Source organism: Mastacembelus armatus, chromosome 23 (assembly GCF_900324485.2).
Source record: "Mastacembelus armatus chromosome 23, fMasArm1.2, whole genome shotgun sequence".
Lineage (NCBI taxonomy): Eukaryota > Metazoa > Chordata > Actinopteri > Synbranchiformes > Mastacembelidae > Mastacembelus > Mastacembelus armatus.
Window position 1 is genome coordinate 2,094,054 of NC_046655.1, and position 19,825 is coordinate 2,113,878.

General features: G+C 41.6%; 1 protein-coding gene across 2 annotated transcripts in view; it reads right to left on the reverse strand.

Moving 5' to 3' along the window:
• Positions 1 to 3,382: 3,382 nt before the first annotated feature.
• tmtc1 (transmembrane O-mannosyltransferase targeting cadherins 1) overlaps positions 3,383 to 19,825 on the reverse strand; it is a 103,241-nt gene continuing 86,798 nt past the window's right edge. The window contains exons 11-19 of one of the 2 annotated variants that reach the window (XM_026327408.1): positions 17,737 to 17,880; positions 16,102 to 16,210; positions 15,778 to 15,880; positions 9,469 to 9,604; positions 8,675 to 8,819; positions 8,271 to 8,408; positions 7,476 to 7,598; positions 5,352 to 5,429; positions 3,383 to 4,834 (exon numbers count right to left, since the gene is read on the reverse strand). In XM_026327408.1, coding sequence (XP_026183193.1) covers positions 4,709 to 4,834; positions 5,352 to 5,429; positions 7,476 to 7,598; positions 8,271 to 8,408; positions 8,675 to 8,819; positions 9,469 to 9,604; positions 15,778 to 15,880; positions 16,102 to 16,210; positions 17,737 to 17,880 — 1,102 coding nt within the window. In that variant the 3' untranslated portion in view covers positions 3,383 to 4,708. The remainder of the gene's footprint in view (positions 4,835 to 5,351; positions 5,430 to 7,475; positions 7,599 to 8,270; positions 8,409 to 8,674; positions 8,820 to 9,468; positions 9,605 to 15,777; positions 15,881 to 16,101; positions 16,211 to 17,736; positions 17,881 to 19,825) is intronic. The other variant, XM_026327409.1, reaches the window with a different exon arrangement.

Genomic DNA, 19,825 nt, shown 5'->3' on the forward strand with positions numbered 1-19,825 from the left:
AGGATAGAAAGTTCCTTAGACCAGTGTTCATTTGTCACACATACTGATTTTATTAATGAAAGAGAGCATCCATTAGTTGGACCTGTTACTGGAGGGTGTTCCCAAGGAAGGTCACCCCATCCACTCCTTACTTTTACCTCTCTTTTTTTCTCCCTTATTCTGTTCAGTTCACAGTGAAACATTTTGCTCTTCATGTGTTTTGGAACTGATATTGTGGACTGAACCAAATTAAACTAATTATTTTTATACTTAGTAGCCCTGAAACAAGTTTAACCACAGAGATGTTGAAGTGCATTGCTGCAGTATCTCCTGCCGCGGGCATCTTGTGCAACCATTATGGGCTCTAACCATAAAAGTGGATTTCGATTAAACAGAGGTCTTTTGTCGCAGTGATTTGAGAACAGCAGTAAATGTCAGCAGAGGAGCTGCTGGCTGCAGCCATCACACACACGCATGCATTTATCGGCAGCATTTACTCTGAAGATAATCCTGTGACAAGGCACTTAGTCCAATCCAGATCATGTTATGGTATGACATCTGATGACAAATTCATGTTCTGTCACATGCACTATAAATTCAAGTGTCTGCCAGGGAAGAGCAACACCACAGTAAACATATCTGACATATAATGAGCTCATTCACTAATAGTGTAACATGACATTAGCTTATGTATTTTATGTGGCCTGAGATGCAGATTAAAATAAATTAGAAAAACTCTGTCAATACACTGCTACCTTAGTTTTAAACTTTAAACGCATCTATAATTCAAATTTCCTCCAGATGACCAAAACCATTTGTAATGTTTTAGCAGCAATTTCTCAGTTTTTTTGGACTGGATTGATTTAAACATTATACCTTTTCTTCATGTTGCGAATATGTCCTAATATGCAAATAATAGAACAATAAATTATATATATACATATGAACAAATTTCACCTACTGTACTGATTGAACAACTGTCTGGGACAATGTGAAATATTTCTGTGAACTATTGTTTTTCTGGTTTAACCAGATATTGCTACATTGTTTTTTTGTGTGATTTTTGTTGTGGGTGTTATATTTTCTATATAACCCTAACAACTTTGTGTGGACGTGATTTCCCTTAGGTCTCCTGGCTTTAAAGGATTGTGTCCATAATTGAAGCCACAATGAAATCCATTATCACAGCTCCATTACTATCTCTGATTCATCGATTCAGAGCTATGTCGGGGGTTGCGTTGGTTAAATTAAATGTAGCTTTCATTGCTCATCTCTCCAGATAGCATTTTCAGTCTGATGCAGAGTCTCTTCATTTCTCCTCTTAATCCTGCATTGGACAATGTTCTCCTGCAGAAAGCCAAGTGACAATCACCAACTCTCTAGGTCATGCTGGGTTTTAAAACATAATATTTGCAAAATGAACACAGTGATTTATTTATCTACAGAGGACGGCAAGTGTGTGGGTGCTCACAGCTCAACTTCTGCTGCTTGAGAGAAAAACATCAGTCAAAGGGACTTCAAACAGTTCTGCTTTCCTGTTGATGGAAGATTAGTTTGGTCTTCATCTGCATTTTTTCAGTAATGAAAATAATGTATTAGTGGTCAATATACCCCTAAAAATGTAACATCAGTCAGTCATATGACATTAAGGTATTTTCTTTTTCTTTTATCATTAGACTCTCATTGATTTGAAAATCATAGGATAGCTGTTTTTTGTTTAAATCCCCTAGCCTCATGCATGACCCCACCCAGGCACTTCCAAAACGAAAGCCACATCACAGGAAATAATAACTAGGGAAACCTCTAAAATCCCATGGGATACAGTGAAGTGTTTTGTTGTGAAGCTAAAAACAAGACTGCTAAAATACAGCTGCCTCTCTCTGCCCGTGTGCCTCAGGAAGTCGACCTTGCCTGGCTGTTTATTGAGATACTTCCTTCCCAGACAACTCTTATTTCTGGCATGCTTTCTTGGTGCTGCGTGTGTGCCACAGCCCTCCAGCGGTCTTCCAGTTTGGGTGCCTATGAAACACTAACTGCAGGCCTAATGGGTGGAACTGTAGAGCCCCTTCACAATACTGAGACAATTTCTTTTTGCTCAAATATGGATATGCAGCAGTTGCATTTGATAATTTTATTAGCTTTTATTGGCTTCTTTAACTCTAACTGCACTATAACTGCACCAGTTATCACCCATGTTGTCTCACTAGATGGCTGATAATTAGGAAATGTAGGAAAAGCTGCTGCAAAGTGAACGAAACAGTGTAATGTTCACATTTGACTTCAAACACCATTTAAATAAACATATACTTTATTTTCTTGGTGCAGGTCAGCCATTGCACTACTCACTTCATTTGCATCCCATTGTCATTTCACAACAAAATTCATTCACAGCAACACCACAACAAGCAATCAAACTGCAATCTTTAGAGAATATGAAACACATGAAGCCACAGGTTTCAGCTCCTCACACGGGAGCAGACACACTAGCTTATTATGCTTGCAGAAGGCTTACAACATCAGCTCGTATACTGTAGCCTGTTCTGTAAATGGAGGTAAAATGAACATGTCTAAGAAGAAAGCAGCTGTTATGAATCATTTCTATTAAGTCATATAATCTGACACCTATACAGTTTGCCTTTTGTTATATTAACTGATATACTCCAAAAAGAGCAAGATTAAAATTAATCCTTTGTTTTCAAACATTGATCTAATCTCAAAGGTCCACTTACTGGGTTTTTGGTGCTTTTAACCGTGACCGTCTTCTTCAGCAAATGGACAAATTTGCTTAGGGAGTATGTAACACCTTTCTCAGTACAAAGACGCTCTTTGGCTTATGATTATTTTAGTAGCTCATGGTGGATTTTGAGGTCTTCTTGGTTGTTGAACACAGCCTAATCTCACTTAAACTTTCTTGACCCACTGCAGGACATTTGCATCCAAAAGTTCCTGACATAGGGGTCATGTGTCTGATGACTTCTAGAATGTTGTCATCCTCATTGTCCATATTGAAATTTTGCTATATTAGTCTATTCTGCACACATGGAACTCCTCTATTGCTATGCGCGTTTTCTTGAAAAGACTAGGAACTAGTAAAAACAAATAGACACTGCAGGTTGGTGGGGCCAGTAACTGCACATCAGCAATATACAGCCCCAGGACCAGGGACACCTGCAGAAGGTACAGAGAGAGAGAGAGGAAGAGAGAGACAGCACAAACTACAGGAGAAAGAGAGAGCACAAAGTTAGTGACATTCAATGGTGTTATATATGTGTGTGGAGAGGAGAGGAGAGGAGAGGAGAGGAGAGGAGAGGAGAGGAGAGGAGAATAGGGGAGAGGAGAGGAAGGAGAGGAGAGGAGAGGAAGGAGAGGAGAGGAGAGGAGAAGAGAGGAGAGGAGAGGAGAGGAGAGGAGAGGAGAGGAGAGGAAGGAGAGGAGAGGAGAGGAGAAGAGAGGAGAGGGGTTTTCAGTGCATCGATGGAGAGTCCTCAGGCAGTCTAGGCCTATAGCAGCATAACTAAGGGATTCAGGGACACCTGAGCTAGCTAACTAAACACTTAAAAAAAGTTTCATTGGATTTTACAGGGAGCCAATGAAGAGAAGCTAATATAGGAGAAATATGATCTCTCTTGCTAGTTCCTGTCAGGACGCTGGCTGCAGCATTCTGGATTAACTGGAGACTTTTTATGGAGATACTGGGACATCCTTCTCTGTCTGTCCTCATTATGTGAGGTTAAAAAAAAACTACTCTGCAATTACAAGTGGAAGTATCATATTTTGTGAAACCAGCTGTCACTCCAATTTAAGCAGTAAATTGAGAAATCCCACCTGTTAATGAGGAGATGCACATTTGTAAGATTCAATTAGCTTAACCTACATCATGGAATGAAAGGCTGCGTTTCTTTCTTCATTTGTTACAGTTTTCTAAAAAACCAAGAAAATTGTTAGAAATAAATACAAAGAAGAATTCAGCTTAAAGTTGTGTCGTCAGAAGTCAGGAGACAAACTGTGGCACCTCGGTTTCTTCATCCATCAGGTGACTCCTGAATGTTGATTCTGACCTCTTCTCAGACGATGCACTGACCACTTGTTGTCATGAGACTGATGATCGATCTTAAGTCACATGGTAACATCTGACCCAGCTCCGTTCATTGCAGATTGCCTTGATCTTGTGGTTGAAAGCCTCAAAAACATATTACTGTTTGTGGACCTTTGAGCTCAGAATATTTTGTTACACATAGCATTCCAGAAATGTGAAGCATGAGCTCCCATGCTAATTCCCTTCAATATAACGACACACACTTTCACTCCACTGATGTAAATACATGAATAATTCTCACAGGCAGAGCTGAGGACTTAATTAAAATCAGGGTCTAATTGCCGTAAAGGAAAGTTCTTCACATGAAGCTGAATAATAAATCAATCAAACACATATGCCTGAAGCAAATTTGTATGCTGTCATAAAGCTGATGCAGACAGGGAAATACATGGAGCTCCAGCAGTCTTCAGTCAGCCATTCCTTTTCTGTTTATGCCAGGAAAGGCTTCTGGACCATGACTTGGTCAGTCTTCTTGGATCCAGCACAGTGCAGCTCTGACACCGTCGTCCTCTGCTTCCTCACAGACACCTTAACTTATCCAGAAGTTCACTGTATTCAGAAGCCGGGTGGCTGATACTTGGGCTCCAGATCCTCCCTGGATCTGTGCCCATGATGGTACAGCCTCATGCTGGTCTACGCCCCCCCTGTCAGTCTCCTCTCTAGCCGGTCCAGTTTGGCCAGGTTTTCTTTCAGAAGTTTGGAACCAGGACTTAGAAGCAGGGCTCGTTGGTAGTACATCCTGGCTGCTGCATAGTCACCCTGCATACACAGAACAGCACACGCATAACAATCATATATGTAGCCAAAATTTAGGGTTTTTAAAGATACACATGAAGTGTGTTTAATTTTTTATGAAGTCACTGACTGCTTGAAGTCTTGGACCCACAGACATCAGCAGACACTTTGAATCTTCCCTGGCAATGTCCTCTTAAGCCTTCAGTGCAGCCACCGTCAGCTCTTGCTGGTTGTGGTGTTTCATAACCACAGTGAGAACTCTCACTAATGAGCTGCAGTAATTATGTAATATGATAATAGTTGAAAATGGGTGTGGATACAGATGGCCAGAATATGTTTATGTTCTTGCATGCCAGTCAAGCTGTAATGTGTGTCATTAGTTTTATTTCCAAATTGTTGCACTGTACCCATTTCCTCTTTACAGCAAGAGCCTCGATGAGCTAAGCATGTTGGGTTGCTGTGCTTAAAATCTAACAACTCGGTAAAGATTTTTCACCTATTCCAGTATGGCACAACAGTATGTGTGACTGATGTTTCCTACCTTAATGTGCTGAATCCCTCCCATGTTCATCCAGGCTTGGGACTGGTCGGGTTTGAGTTCAACAGCCAGCTTGTAGCTCTAGTGTGAGAGGGAAAAATAGCATGTCTAGAAGTGGTGACTGGGACCTGATCTGAAGACAGACACTCACTAGAGGGATGAATACCATTGTTCTGCAAGGGCCACAGCTAATGATTCACATCATGTTCATACTCATCAAACCATTCACTAAACCCTTATGCCCTATGGATGGGTGCACTGTCATTCTGGATGAGACCCTACAATCTGGGTAGAAATGTATCATTAGGATAAAGATGATCACTCAGAGCCACTTTGAATTGATTTGCAATGACCCTTTTCTCTTAGGAGGCAAGTGGACCTAAACAATGACCCCCACAGCATAATAGAGCCATTAGGTTCCTTCCCTGCAGGGTCCTACTATTCACCCTCTTTGTTTAATTTGTCACCTGTGTGTAGCTGAAAGTGGCTCAGTCTCAGCTGAGTACTGTTAAATCACTGCACTGCATCACCTCTGTGAATCACTGAACAGTGGAACTGATGCCAAAACAATGAGCTGTTATTTTACTGAGGATGTTTTGTTCTATACAACAGCACTCTATAGTGAGTGGTTAAAACAAATGTATAGATGAAATGCCTGGCTTTTTCCCACTTTCACTATTGTTCTTTCTGTAAAGAACTTTACTTATGTACTATGTACTTCTTATTCATCTTATTATCTGCAGCTGTCTTTACACTACTATTACAAATACTTACTAAGACAAAGTGTAATGTCCCATCAAATCTGTGAGCACAGCCGGTCCTTATCACGTTGCACTGTGGCTGAGAAACACTGCTATTTTCTAAACAGCCTTGAACACAGAGGAGGACACGGTGCATCATTAAACTTTATGTGCATTGTTTGCTTTCACTGCTCTCTGGGACATACACCACTGAATTTTTTTCACTGATAGAAGCATATAGAGGTTTGCAAGGAGTGTATCTTGGTTCTTTGAGATGCACCCTAACCTGAGTATTTCCAACCAGCAGTCTTCAAGAAAGGTGGGGAGAAGAGTGTGTCCTTGTACTTGCAAAAAACCACAAGGCATTCATACCGATCTCTATGGAGCTGATCAGCATTCTGGCACTGGGGATTGTTCACTTCATATTATTATGAAGAAAACTTTAGATTTGGAGACGTACAGTTTCACCCTTGTGCTTATTTTCTTTCAGTTCGGTTTTGCTGTGGATTTTTGATCTCTTCATCACACCTCTCAATCAACCTTGAAACACTTTGCATCAACAAACTCTCAATGTGTGCACCTCATTTCTTTTTGTTTCTTATCTGCAGGATTCTGGAATCAGCAGCCACTCTTTCTGCTCTGACACATTTGAGACAGAAAACAGACACAAAACTCCCCAAATAAATGAGGTTTCCACCTCACTTGAAACAGGTTCTCAGGCTGCTCCTTTTCCTCCTTCAGATACTGAAATAATGCCAGAGAAATAATATCTCTATTATCTGCAGCAACTAATGAACCCGTCTTCTTGCACAAACAATGCTTTCTTTAAAGTTTCAGTGACCTGAGATGACCTCTTTGGCTTTTCCTAGCTTGTTTCTACTGCGTCAGTGTTTCGAATACAGTGCCCAGTCATCATCTTGCTTTAGTTTGTTTGCTTTTCTGTCCTCCATCTTTTTCCTCAAGTTAATCACAACTTCCTGTGCAACAGCAGAGCCTTGTGCAAACTTCCTAAACAGATTAGACTTCAGCCACAGGCTCTCAAAAAAGCTATTCAAAGCGTGCCAGCAGACGTATCTGTGCTGTAGCTCTTAAAGGGAACATGAAGGACGGCAGGCTAAGACTGACAGTAATTGCAGTAATGAGCATGATCTGAGTCAAAAAAAGAAAGTCAACCCTTTGAAATTACCTGCATTTACATATATATTTACTTTGTCTCAAAATGGGATCATATTCACTGCTATGTATAGCTTTTTACCTCCACAGGGAGCTATTAGTGCTGATCACTGGCCACAAATTACAGAAAATCTATACAGTGGGCACAGGAGAGAAAGAGGAGAAAAAGTCAACAAAGAGAGAGAGAGAGAGAGAGAGAGAGAGAGAGGTGTACCTCAAAGGCCCGGTCCAGCTGGTTCATCTCTCGGAGCTGGTTTCCTTTAGAAAAATGCAGCTCTGCTCTCACTGTCAGATCACTGGGATTCTGCTGCAGGGCCCTGTCCAGAGCATCCAGAGCCTGGCATAGATGCACAGTCAATACACACACAAATACACAATATCAACACAAATAACACTGATGAACATAAACCCACAAATCCCTCTTTTCTTAGAGGTTGGTGGCCTGCAGTTTTTAGTCTACCTCCTGGCCCAGCTAAGGAGAGTCACTGCTGGTAGAGAGAGTTTGAATGACACGGCTACTCAGACAGAAAGGAAGGAGGACAGAGGTGAACAGCACGAAATTGTATCACTTTCTATGAAACAGTAGTGTTAGGTTATCAGTACAGACAAAGAAAAGAGGGCAAAGTGAAGAATTAAAAGGCATGTTATAAATATTAGTGTGAATTTACTGTGCAGAGGCAAAAGCACTCAATCTCTTTTAGCTCCATGGCAGTCCAGCTCAGCCTGCTCACCCCCACAAACATGTGAAATACTGACTGACCAAACACAACATGCTCAAAAGTGTAAGGCAGACAAGTGCTGATGGTAATGAGAAAACAGAGTGGGAGGTGAGTGGCAGCTGCTCGCCTCAAAATGACCACTGGCCTGATGTGAAGTGAAGGTGATTAGTTTCCACGGTAACAGAAACCAGGTCCTGCTGAGAGTTTTTCATTCATCACTGTGAGTTAGGAACACAGGCTGTGTAGTGTTTTACACACCTGTGCACACAGAGACACACACGCAGACATACCTCTGTAAAGTTGCCACGCTTGCTGTAGATGGCAGATAGGAGGCGGTAACATTCGATGCAGTTGCCCTCTCTTGATATGATGTCCAAGGTCATCTTCTCTGCCTCTTTGGTACGACCGGCCATGGCTAACACCTGAGCCTGGTAAAGACAAATTCACTGCATGTCAGTGTGTGTTTGTACATGTCAACCTACAAGTGTATGTGGACAGGTTTTAGTTTGAAACCACTGTTCTGAGGACAATTACATTTTAACGTGATGGAGACTGTGTGTGTGAAATGAAGGACAGTTTGGCAAATAGTTCAAGTCCAGAAACATGGTGTTTCGGTGACCATCTGTGACCCAGACACACACATGCCCAGATTTCCCAGCATTTAGCCACTCAGTGAGTGTGTGTTGGTGCTCACCAGAGCCAGCCAGATGTCGGTGCTGTCTGGCTGCAGGGCGACAGCCTCTCTGTACACCTGCAGGGCCTCCTCGTAGCGGCCCGTATTGTAGTACAGTGCTCCTAGCGGTGTCAGAATGTCGACCTTTCTTGTCACCTGCAGAGCCCTGCAGGCAGAGGTCAAAGGTCATGAGGACAGCCTCAGAGGCAGCCCTGCTTTACAACATTCATTGCCCACGGTAGGCTGAATAGCAGTGCTCTGCTGTCCTCTCTGACACAGTTTCAATCTTTCTACTGTTGTATTTACATGTCTCAGAATTTATTGAACGAGAATTAACTGATGTTAACCTATCCATGTCCTTTAAATTTCTGTTTAAAAGAATGCTCCAGCATTTTGAGAAATTCATGTCTTTGCTTTCTTGGCAGCAGTTAATAGTCAGTATAAGGTTAATCTCTGTGCGTTTAATGGACAAACAGGTTCCAAACTAATGGAAACTGAAATAAAAAAATCAGGATTAAAGATGAAATTAATAGATGAATTATTAGATTAGACTGCTGGACTGTGGTTTGTTTGCTGAACATTCTTTTCAAATGACTGCATTTCACTGATGTAATAGAATATTTTTCCTTCAATATATACTTTTTTAATTCAGCTGTGACTATTATAAATAATATATATAGGAATAACAACTTCACAATATTTTTGTTATTTTGTTATAGTGTTTATTTCTTGTTCTTAATAAAGGTCAAAGGTCATGGTCAGCTACACAGCAGGCCACACCGATTCTTAAAACATGCAACTTAAAATATATGTACCTCTTGTACCACGACTCCGCCTCTTTGTTCTCATTGGACGAACGGAGCAAGCGGCCCAGGTTTACCATGGCAACATAGTGTGCTGGTTTGAGTCGGACTGCTTGCTGGTAATGAGCAGCTGCCAGCTTCCCTTCTCCTAGAGGATAAGAGAGAGCAAAGAAAGAGGAAAGGAAGCAGGAGGAAAGGAAGGACCAGGAGTTGAAGAGAAACTAGACGATGCAATTTCTGAAGAAATTGCGTTGGGATTGCCGATCGCCACGAAAAGCTCGAGGCAGACCGTGTCGCCGAAGCACGTTTTGAATCGACCGATTGCGATAATCGAGAAATACCGACTGTAGTGAGGGTGATTTTATTTTGAGAAAATGCTATAAAAAGGCTTTTATTTTGAAAGGACAAAGAGCTGCAGGAGACTCTTGGGAACTCACAAAAGAATCTGGACTTTATTTTTTAATATTTCTCATACTTTACAAACATGTGATATCTTCCTATAAATAATTGTAGACTTTTATTGTGAAAGTCTGACCATGTCAAAAACCATGGCTGATAAAGAAAATGGCCTCACCGGGTGCCCGAAGCTGTATGCCAATAACCAACGTCCGTTTTAATATTTAGTTGCTGTTTCAGGGCTGTTTTATTGAGAAAATGCTATTTCGGGGCTTTTATTTTGAAAGGGCAAAGTGCTGCAGGACACTCTTGGGACCTTGTTCAAGAATCTGGACTTTATTTTGAATATTCCTTACAATTTACAAAAATGTAATATCTTCCTATAAATAACTGTAGACTTTTATTGTGAAAGTCTCACCATGTCAGAAACCATGGCTGACATGGAAAATGGCCTCACTTGGTACCTGAAGCTGTATGCCAATAGGTAACGTCCATTTTAATATTGAGTTGCTGTTTCAGGGCTTTTCTATTGAGAAAATGCTATTTCGGGGCTTTTATTTTGAAAGGACAAGGTGCTGGAGGAGACTCTTGGGACCTTGTACAAGAATCTGGACTTTATTTTGGATATTCCTTACAATTCACAAAATTGTAATGTCTTACTATATATGACTAGACTTTTCTTCTGAAAGTCCAAACATGGCCTGCTGGGTAATGACACCATGGCTGACATGTAAAACAGCCACAGAGTAAAATGCTCTAAATAACTGAGAATGGTGCCCTTGTGTAACAGCATTACGCAGCCAGTCATTCTTAATTACCAACCACAGACAGCTGCTATTGTTTTGTGTTGAGCTGTTGCTATGGTGACCTATGCCCAGAGTGGGGGTGAGGGTGGGGGGTGGGGAGGGTGGTACAGAGTGGTCACCATGTGAAACAGCAGTGGACATTTGGCAGCCAGTCATTCTTAATTACCAACCACAGACAGCTGCTATTGTTTTGTGTTGAGCTGTTACTATGGTGACCTATGCCCAGAGTGGGGGTGATGGTGGGGGGTGGGGAGGGTGGTACAGAGTGGTCACCATGTGAAACAGCAGTGGACATTAGGCATTCTTAATTACCAACCACAGACAGCTGATATGTTGCTATTGCTTTGTCAGCTGTGGCTATGGTCACCTATGCCTAGAGTGGGGGTGAGGGTGGGGAGTTGGGGGGGTGGTACTGAGTGGTCACCAAGTGAAACAGCAGTTGACATTTGGCAGCCAGTCATTCTTAATTACTAACCACAGACAGATGCTATGCTGCTAATGCATTGTATGTATTTGCTATGGTCACCTATGCCCAGAGTGGGGGTGAGGGTGAGGGTGGGGGGGGGGGGGGGGGGGGGGGGGGGGGTGGTATTGAGTTATCCCCATGTGTAAAAGCAGTGGACATTATACAGCCAGTCATTCTTAATTACCAACCACAGACAGATGCTATGCTGCTATTGCTTTGTTTTGAGCTGTTGCTCTGGTGATCTATGCCCAGAGTGGGGGTGAGGGTGGGGGGGTGGTACTGAGTGGTCACCAAGTGTAACAGCAGTAGACATTTGGCAGCCAGTCATTCTTAATTACCAAACATAGACAGCTGCTATGCTGCTATTGCCTTGTATGCTGTTGCTATGGTGACCTATGCCCAGAGTGGGGGTGAGGGTGAGGGTGGGAGGGGGGGGGGGGTACTGAGTGGTCACCAAGTGTAACAGCAGTAGACATTTGGCAGCCAGTCATTCTTAATTACCAAACATAGACAGCTGATATGCTGCTATTGCCTTGTATGCTGTTGCTATGATGACCTATGCCCAGAGTGGGGGTGAGGGTGAGGGTGGGGGGGGTGGTATTGAGTTATCCCTATGTGTAAAAGCAGTGGACATTACACAGCCAGTCATTCTTAATTACCAATCACAGACAGATGCTATGCTGCTATTGCTTTGTTTTGAGCTGTTGCTATGGTGACCTATGCCCAGAGTGGGGGTGAGGGTGAGGGTGGGGGGGGGGGTGGGGGGGGTGGTACTCAGTGGTCACCATGTGTAACAGCATGTGACATTTGGCAGCCTGTCATTCTTAATTACCAAACATAGACAGCTGCTATGCTGCTATTGCGCAATGAGCTGCTTTGTGTTGAGTAGTTGCTATGGTGATCAAAGGCCAGAGTGAGAGGGGGAGTGACAGCACTTTACACACGCTGAGTGGAGAAACTGAGAAAACTTCACCTTACAAACTGGGGGATTACAGAAAAACTATAAGTGCTATCAATATAATTCTTTCACTAACAGTGCCAGGAGGCTTCAACAAAGAGACCGATCCACTTTTTGTGAAGATATTCCAAAAAATGAAGGATTGGTGGCGAGTTAGAAACAGCCTTCATTTGTGTTTCTCTCCAAAAATTGTAGAGATCTTTAGAATGGGAGTGAATGAGAGATTGAGCAGTCACTCTCTGTCTGTTAGGCCACCTTGTGGAAAAACCGTAGGTCCTATAAAAATATGAACAGCATTGCCTGAAAGAAGACAAAAATCTCTACTACTTTTGAGAAAATGGTGTATGAAGAGTCAAAATTGTGGCCGTGACAGCGAGTTAGAGAGAAAAATTTTCCCTAAACTTAACAGCCTCTCCCACTCTAGCGATGACATCACGCACTCTAGCCCTCTCCCATACACACCAATGTAAAATTCAGAAATTTCCTAAAAAAACCATAAAACTTAAACTGCGATTAAAGAAAAACCGTAACAGATATCAAAAAGCTGTACACAAGACTTATAGATTAATGCCTTCTGACCCGTTTAAAGGTCGAATGGTGTTTCTAGCTGAAAGTATGCTGACACAGTTAAAGCTCAAAGAGGACAAAGTTGAAAGGGGATTTTAACGTTCTCTCCATTCATTCCTATGGGAAAAAAATCCGACAAAACCTGGAATATTTCGGAAATTATGAAAGATATCGCTGAGAAAAGTAGAAGCACCCATCTCCTCATCGAGCTGCACGCGACGGTGTTTGAATGACGTTTCTACGTCGAACGGTGTAGGACTAGATAGCGACCGAAAAACGGCGGAATAATAAAAATAACTAGACGATGCAATTTCTGAAGAAATTGCGTTGGGATTGCTGATCGCCGCGAAAAGCTCGAGGCAGACCGCTTCGCCGAAGCACGTTTTGAATCGACCGACGCGATTGCGATAATCGAGAAATACGAACGGAAGTTGCATTGTATGTATTTGCTATGGTCACCTATGCCCAGGGTGGGGGGGGGGTGGTATTGAGTTATCCCCATGTGTAAAAGCAGTGGACATTATACAGCCAGTCATTCTTAATTACCAACCACAGACAGATGCTATGCCGCTATTGCTTTGTTTTGAGCTGTTGCTATGGTGACCTATGCCCAGAGTGGGGGTGAGGGTGGGGGGTGGGGAGGGTGGTACAGAGTGGTCACCATGTGAAACAGCAGTGGACATTTGGCAGCCAGTCATTCTTAATTACCAACCACAGACAGATGCTATGCTGCTATTGCTTTGTTTTGAGCTGTTGCTATGGTGACCTATGCCCAGAGTGGGGGTGAGGGTGGGTGGGGGGGGGGGGTGGTACTCAGTGGTCACCAAGTGTAACAGCAGTGGACATTTGGCAGCCAGTCATTCTTAATTACCAAACATAGACAGCTGCTATGCTGCTATTGCGCAATGAGCTGCTTTGTGTTGAGTAGTTGCTATGGTGATCAAAGGCCAGAGTGAGAGGGGGAGTGACAGCACTTTACACACACTGAGTGGAGAAACTGAGAAAACTTCACCTTACAAAATGGAGGATTACAGAAAAACTATAAGTGCTATCAATATAAGTCTTTCACTAACAGTGCCAGGAGGCTTCAACAAAGAGACCGATCCACTTTTTGTGAAGATATTCCAAAAAATGAAGGATTGGTGGCGAGTTAGAAATAGCCTTCATTTGTGTTTCTCTCCAAAAATTGTAGAGATCTTTAGAATGGGAGTGAATGAGAGATTGAGCAGTCACTCTCTGTCTGTTAGGCCACCTTGTGGAAAAACCGTAGGTCCTATAAAAATATGAACAGCATTGCCTGAAAGAAGACAAAAATCTCTACTACTTTTGAGAAAATGGTGTATGAAGAGTCAAAATTGTGGCCGTGACAGCGAGTTAGAGAGAAAAATTTTCCCTAAACTTAACAGCCTCTCCCACTCTAGCGATGACATCACGCACTCTAGCCCTCTCCCATACACACCAATGTAAAATTCAGAAATTTCCTAAAAAAACCATAAAACTTAAACTGAGATTAAAGAAAAACCGTAATAGATATCAAAAAGCTGTATACAAGACTTATAGATTAATGCCTTCTGACCCGTTTAAAGGTCGAATGGTGTTTCTAGCTGAAAGTATGCTGACACAGTTAAAGCTCAAAGAGGACAAAGTTGAAAGGGGATTTTAACGTTCTCTCCATTCATTCCTATGGGAAAAAAATCCGACAAAACCTGGAATATTTCAGAAATTATGAAAGATATCGCTGAGAAAAGTAGAAGCACCCATCTCCTCATCGAGCTGCACGCGACGGTGTTTGAATGACGTTTCTACGTCGAACGGTGTAGGACTAGATAGCGACCAAAAAACGGCGGAATAAAAAGAAAAAAAAAAATAATAAAGAGAAAAAACGAAGAACATATCTTGGGATTGCTGCTTTGCACAGCAATCCCAACAATAATAAAGAGAAAAAACGAAGAACATATCTTGGGATTGCTGCTTTGCACAGCAATCCCAACAATAAGTTGGGAATGAAAATTGTGGAAGGAAACAAATGATATCTACTCTAGAGATAAAACTATATTATACTCTATAGTTACAGGAGAGAACTGGTAGATTTTAATCTACAAATTGCATTGATTTTCTATTGCTGTGACATTATCAAAAACATACCATACATTTTTTTAATTATTTGTCACCCTTCCTGAGGGTGCTGTTTAGGCCCAAAACAACAATATATAAGACAGCCTGGAGTTGAGTGTTTTCTGTAGTTTGTTTTAGGGCTTGTTAGTTAATGTCAATAGAGCCTAAAAATCAAATGGCAGGGCTTGAAAATAGCGTATAAAAAACAATCCATCACAATGAACTCAATGTTTGCTCAATTTATTGATTTGATTTGTCCCTTTTGTGTTTCCAACGCAATTTCTTGACTTTAAGTGTTCACTTAAGACTTTTCCAGGACCACGAGTCAGTCAATTTGTAGCTGTCAAACTGTAAAACCTCTATCTTTCTCTGTCCTTTACTTCATTTCAGCTGTTATTTCAAAATCCCATTGACACGACCCACCTCTGCCCCTTAACCTCACACCAGTTCAACAGGTTATCAGGCACTGTGGTCTGGGTTGCATCAATCCAGATCTTCAGCTGACAAAGACTCACACTTTCTCATGTTTTTTTCTTAATCTTAAATAAATGAATTGCACCTCTCAATTAGCCTCCCTGACATCTGCTGGTATGCCAAAACCTGTCCCAGTTTTATACTGTTGTTTTGGCATTGTTGGAAATGCCTAGAGTCAATTATATGTTTATTACTGATTATTATACTAATTATATATGGTGTGGTGTTTGATTTAGATGTGTTTCTAATATTTAACCTTCTTATTTACATACATTAAAGAATCAGAATATTAGAAACACCTCTGAATATAATGTAGTCCAGTACAACACCACATTGGAGCAATAGCTTTATCTTTCTTTTAAATTACCATGTTGTAGGGTATGTCTAACCTCCACCATGTAAAAGACTGACTGACGCAATGAGCAGTGTTAAATACTGACACCTATGTACCAGTCTGCAGGAGCAAGATAGGTTTGATTAAGTTAAGCCTGTGTTTACCCATAAGCCCAGGGGCCAGTAAGCCTCTCAGTTCTACTCACCCGTATCCACCAGAAACACTCCATAATTATTATGCAGGTCAGAGCTGTCTGGACAGTTCTCTATACCTTTCTGATACACTTCACTGGCTTCGTGAAAGCGTTTCTGTGGAAATGCAGATGAAATGAAGGCAAGATTAACAACAGGGATGAAGCATGCCAAAACTACAGGAAGCTGCAGGGTACACAACTGCACACTGCCTGCACTCAGACATACCATCCAGGGTGTAAATGAGTTTATTCAACAGTTACGAGGAAGTGATATGTATGCACGTAAGGCAAATTTGTGTGACTATGTGCATTTTTTGTGTTTTTAGGGTGTTTCACCTGTTCAGCGTAGAGTGATGCCAGACTTGAGTAAGCGTCAGCAAAATGTGGACCGAAGCGTATGGAGTCCTTTAGTAGTGCCTCAGCCTCTTTCTCCTTCCCCTGGGACCTGGAGCACCACATCACCTTCATCATCATCATATATGTCACAGTTTATTGTGAGTTTTGATTGTCTGCCAAGAGTCAAGATGGCACGTCCCAGAATGAACATCAGTACATGCCTGATGTTTGACTAAGAGCCCATTGACACACCACAACCCCACTAGGAAAAGGGGGTTCAACCACTTATTAAATGTGAGAGTTCACTTACTTTTTCTACCAGCACTGGAAGTGTTTACAGACTCTGCTCAATGCAGACAGGAAGATTAGAATTCTTGTGTTTTTTCATTTACTGTCATGCATTGTACACACACAAGTGATTCATGTTTACAAAACAAACAAACTACTATTACTGCCATCACACACACAGAAAAACACACTCACAGAGCTATCCTGAACTTGCAGCACTGGGTCGATGGCTCAGTTGTGTTTGTTCTTACAGCTCCAGTGACAACCCACAGATGGTAATGGAGCTGAGCCACAATAATGGACATTTTTTTCATCTTCTGTTTTTGATGCAATTATCTATTAGAGCCTGCAGAGCTCAGGGGAGTGTATGCTGTGCGATTCCAACACAACCATGAAACAAAAACAACAACAAAAAAATACTCTACAAAAGTATAAAGAACACATAAAATGATAGTGGCAGTGCCAGGAGTTGAGGTAGTTTCACTTTCAGTCCATAGACAGACTCCAGTGACTAATGCCACTACAGAATTGGCTGACCATTCATTGGAGTGCTGCAGCTGTGTATCAACATATCTCTCAGTCCCATGTGTGTTCACACTAACACACTGTAACTCTGACAGTTACAAGTTTTCTCCTTTGTTCCAGTCACCTCTAAGTAACCAAAACCTGACCCTAAATGTAGTCTTGCCAGGATCAAATGACTTTCAGTCTGATCTTGTCTGCCACTGTCCCAAGTAGATCTGAGTAGACCTGCTCTCAGCTCTGATCATGTGGTTCTTAATCATCATCACAGCAAAAAAATGTGTTTTCAGAGTACACAGAGAGTGTGAGCATTTGGCATCTCAGAATCTGAAAGTTAATGTTGGGATTGAAATAGTCGCTGTGCTCCACAAATCTGGTCTGCATCTAACTCCAAATCTGAACAATGGAGAACATTTTATATGCTCGTCAGGACATTTTCGATTTACAACACATGCATTTGGTTAAAACAGAGGTAATAGAGATGTGATTAAAGATGTTTTCTCTGTTGCTGGAATAATACTTAGGAGATGAGGGGAAAAGTGTAGTTTTTAGCAACAATTAAGAAGTTGCTGCTGGAACATTAAGACTGTCCCCAGCTGCGAGAATCACTGCCAATTTTGGGAGCTCTTTGAAAAGTTGAGAAAATAAGACTTTCTTTCCATTTGAAGTTGCCACCACAACAAGTCTCCAGCTGTGTTGAGTCTCTTCAGTTTCTGTCATACTGCACAAAGCTACCACCCTGCTTTTGCTGTTTGTGCTCATAAGCGGCTGCTGTCACAATTTTTAAAAAAGCTTTTAGTGCCAGAGGGAGTGCACATGTCTTACTTGAGGAGGTTTCCCAGGTTGAAGAGAGCTCGGTTATGTTGAGGGTTGATGTCAAGTGCTTTCCTGTAGTAGCGCTCAGCCTCCTCTGGGTTGCGCGTCAGAGTGCCGAGATTGTTCATGGCGCTGGCATGACGAGGATATAACCTGAGAGGAGAATCAAAATTCATTTATCAAGAACCTGCAAATGCAAACCTTTGCTCTACCAAGGAAAACAAGAACCGCAGCTACATAATCCGGTTTGAAATGTGTGAAACTGATCTGTTTCTAGAAATTCATTTTTCATATTATTACTGCACAAAAATGTTAGCACTCCAACCAAAATTTAGAGAGCATATTTTGTAAGATATTTACAAATCATCAGTGATTTCTGCAAATATAAACACTATTCTGATTTTTTTTAAAAAAGTAGCTCAGACAATCACATTTGTGCTAAGTATGAATATAGGTAACAGCAGCCCTGCTCGTTCCCATGGTTAAAACTGAAACAAATTCTAAAACTAAATTTAAGACTCAAAACTTTAAGTTCAATTTCAGAAAACATCAAACCCAAACTTCTAAAGTTGGTTTAAAACATTTACTGTATAGTAACATTTCTTATTTTTTCTCAGCATATAGGACGTTAAACCTTTTGGTAGTGTTGTATTGAGTGGCTGATCGTAACACAGACAATAAACTGGGGCCAGTAACTGCACATCAGTAATATACAGCTCTGAGCTCAGAGCTGTATATTACTGATATTTTCAGTTATATGATGTTAAACGCAAAAAGAGAGAACTCGTCCTCTTCACATGTATATGTGAATTTAACTAAAAATTAAATCGTCAAAATTTTATTTATTAAAGGAAAAAAGCACCTGTTAATGTTATGCTGGCTCATTTCTTATCAAATATTTAAAGCAACACTATGTAACTTTTGCTCACGGTTTCCCCCATCTTATTGAGAAGCACAATTGTCTGTTACCAGTGTCATAAATATAAGCTTCCCCGTGGGAAGCGCAATACTCATGACTGTGTTGACTAAGCTGAGGGAACCGGCGAATTCAGAGTGTAAGCCCGTCCGATATTGATTCGTGTTCCGGCTTGTGTCTGATCGCTCTCTCTCCTTCTTTTCTTCACTTCCTCTGACAAACCCTCTCAGGCTGCAGCGGTGGTAGAATTTGTCTGGTTAAGAGTTGTTCTACCACTGAAATCATTTTAAAGACATTACTTTAAGGTCGAGAAACAACATAGCGCTGCTGTAATAGTTCTATATTTTGACTTTACATCAATGGATAAGTATGATAACACAGTATTATTTAGGGATTTATTGTATTCAGGTAATTGCTTACATCAAGTGCAGTCATTATTCCATGTTTTAATAATGTTGGCATTAAACTTGTCCTTAACAGCTGGTCTACATGCTTGTAAGCTCTGCAGCTGAGCACTGCTTTCAAACTCTGCCCATATTAGGAACCACTAATGGCTCTTTCACATGAAGGCATACCATAACATGATCTTGATTGGACTAAGTGCCTTGTTACAGTGATAAGGATTATCTTCAGAGTAAATGCTGCAGATAAATGCATGTGTGTGTGTGTGGGGGCTGCAGCCAGCAGCTCCTCTGTTGACATTTACTGCTGCTCTCCATCACTGCTAGAAAAGCCCTCTGTGTAATTGAAATATACTTTTATGGTTAGAGCACATAATGGTGACAGAAGATGCCTGTGGCAGGAGGTGAGGAGGTGCTGTGGCAACACACTTTACTGCTTCTATGGTAACCTAGTTCCATGGGTTAATGTGTTGGCGTTTTGTAGTGCAGAAAAATAAGCAGCTGTTGAAACATCTGAAAGAGTCTACCTGTTCACACTGTGAGCTGCTTGATCAACAAACTTTATATATACGTGCTTTGAAGTACAGCAGCCAACCAGGGCTGCACCGCCTCCCTCCTGCACCAAGTCCAAGACTTTCTCTCTTCAGGAGAGTGAAGTGAGATAGGTTCTAAAGGTGGTGAACCAAAGAAAAGCCGCTGGACCTGACAGCATTCTCAGGCTGGTGCTCAAAGGCTTGCGGTGATTAGCTGGTGAGGTTCCTCACCATCATTTTCAATCTTT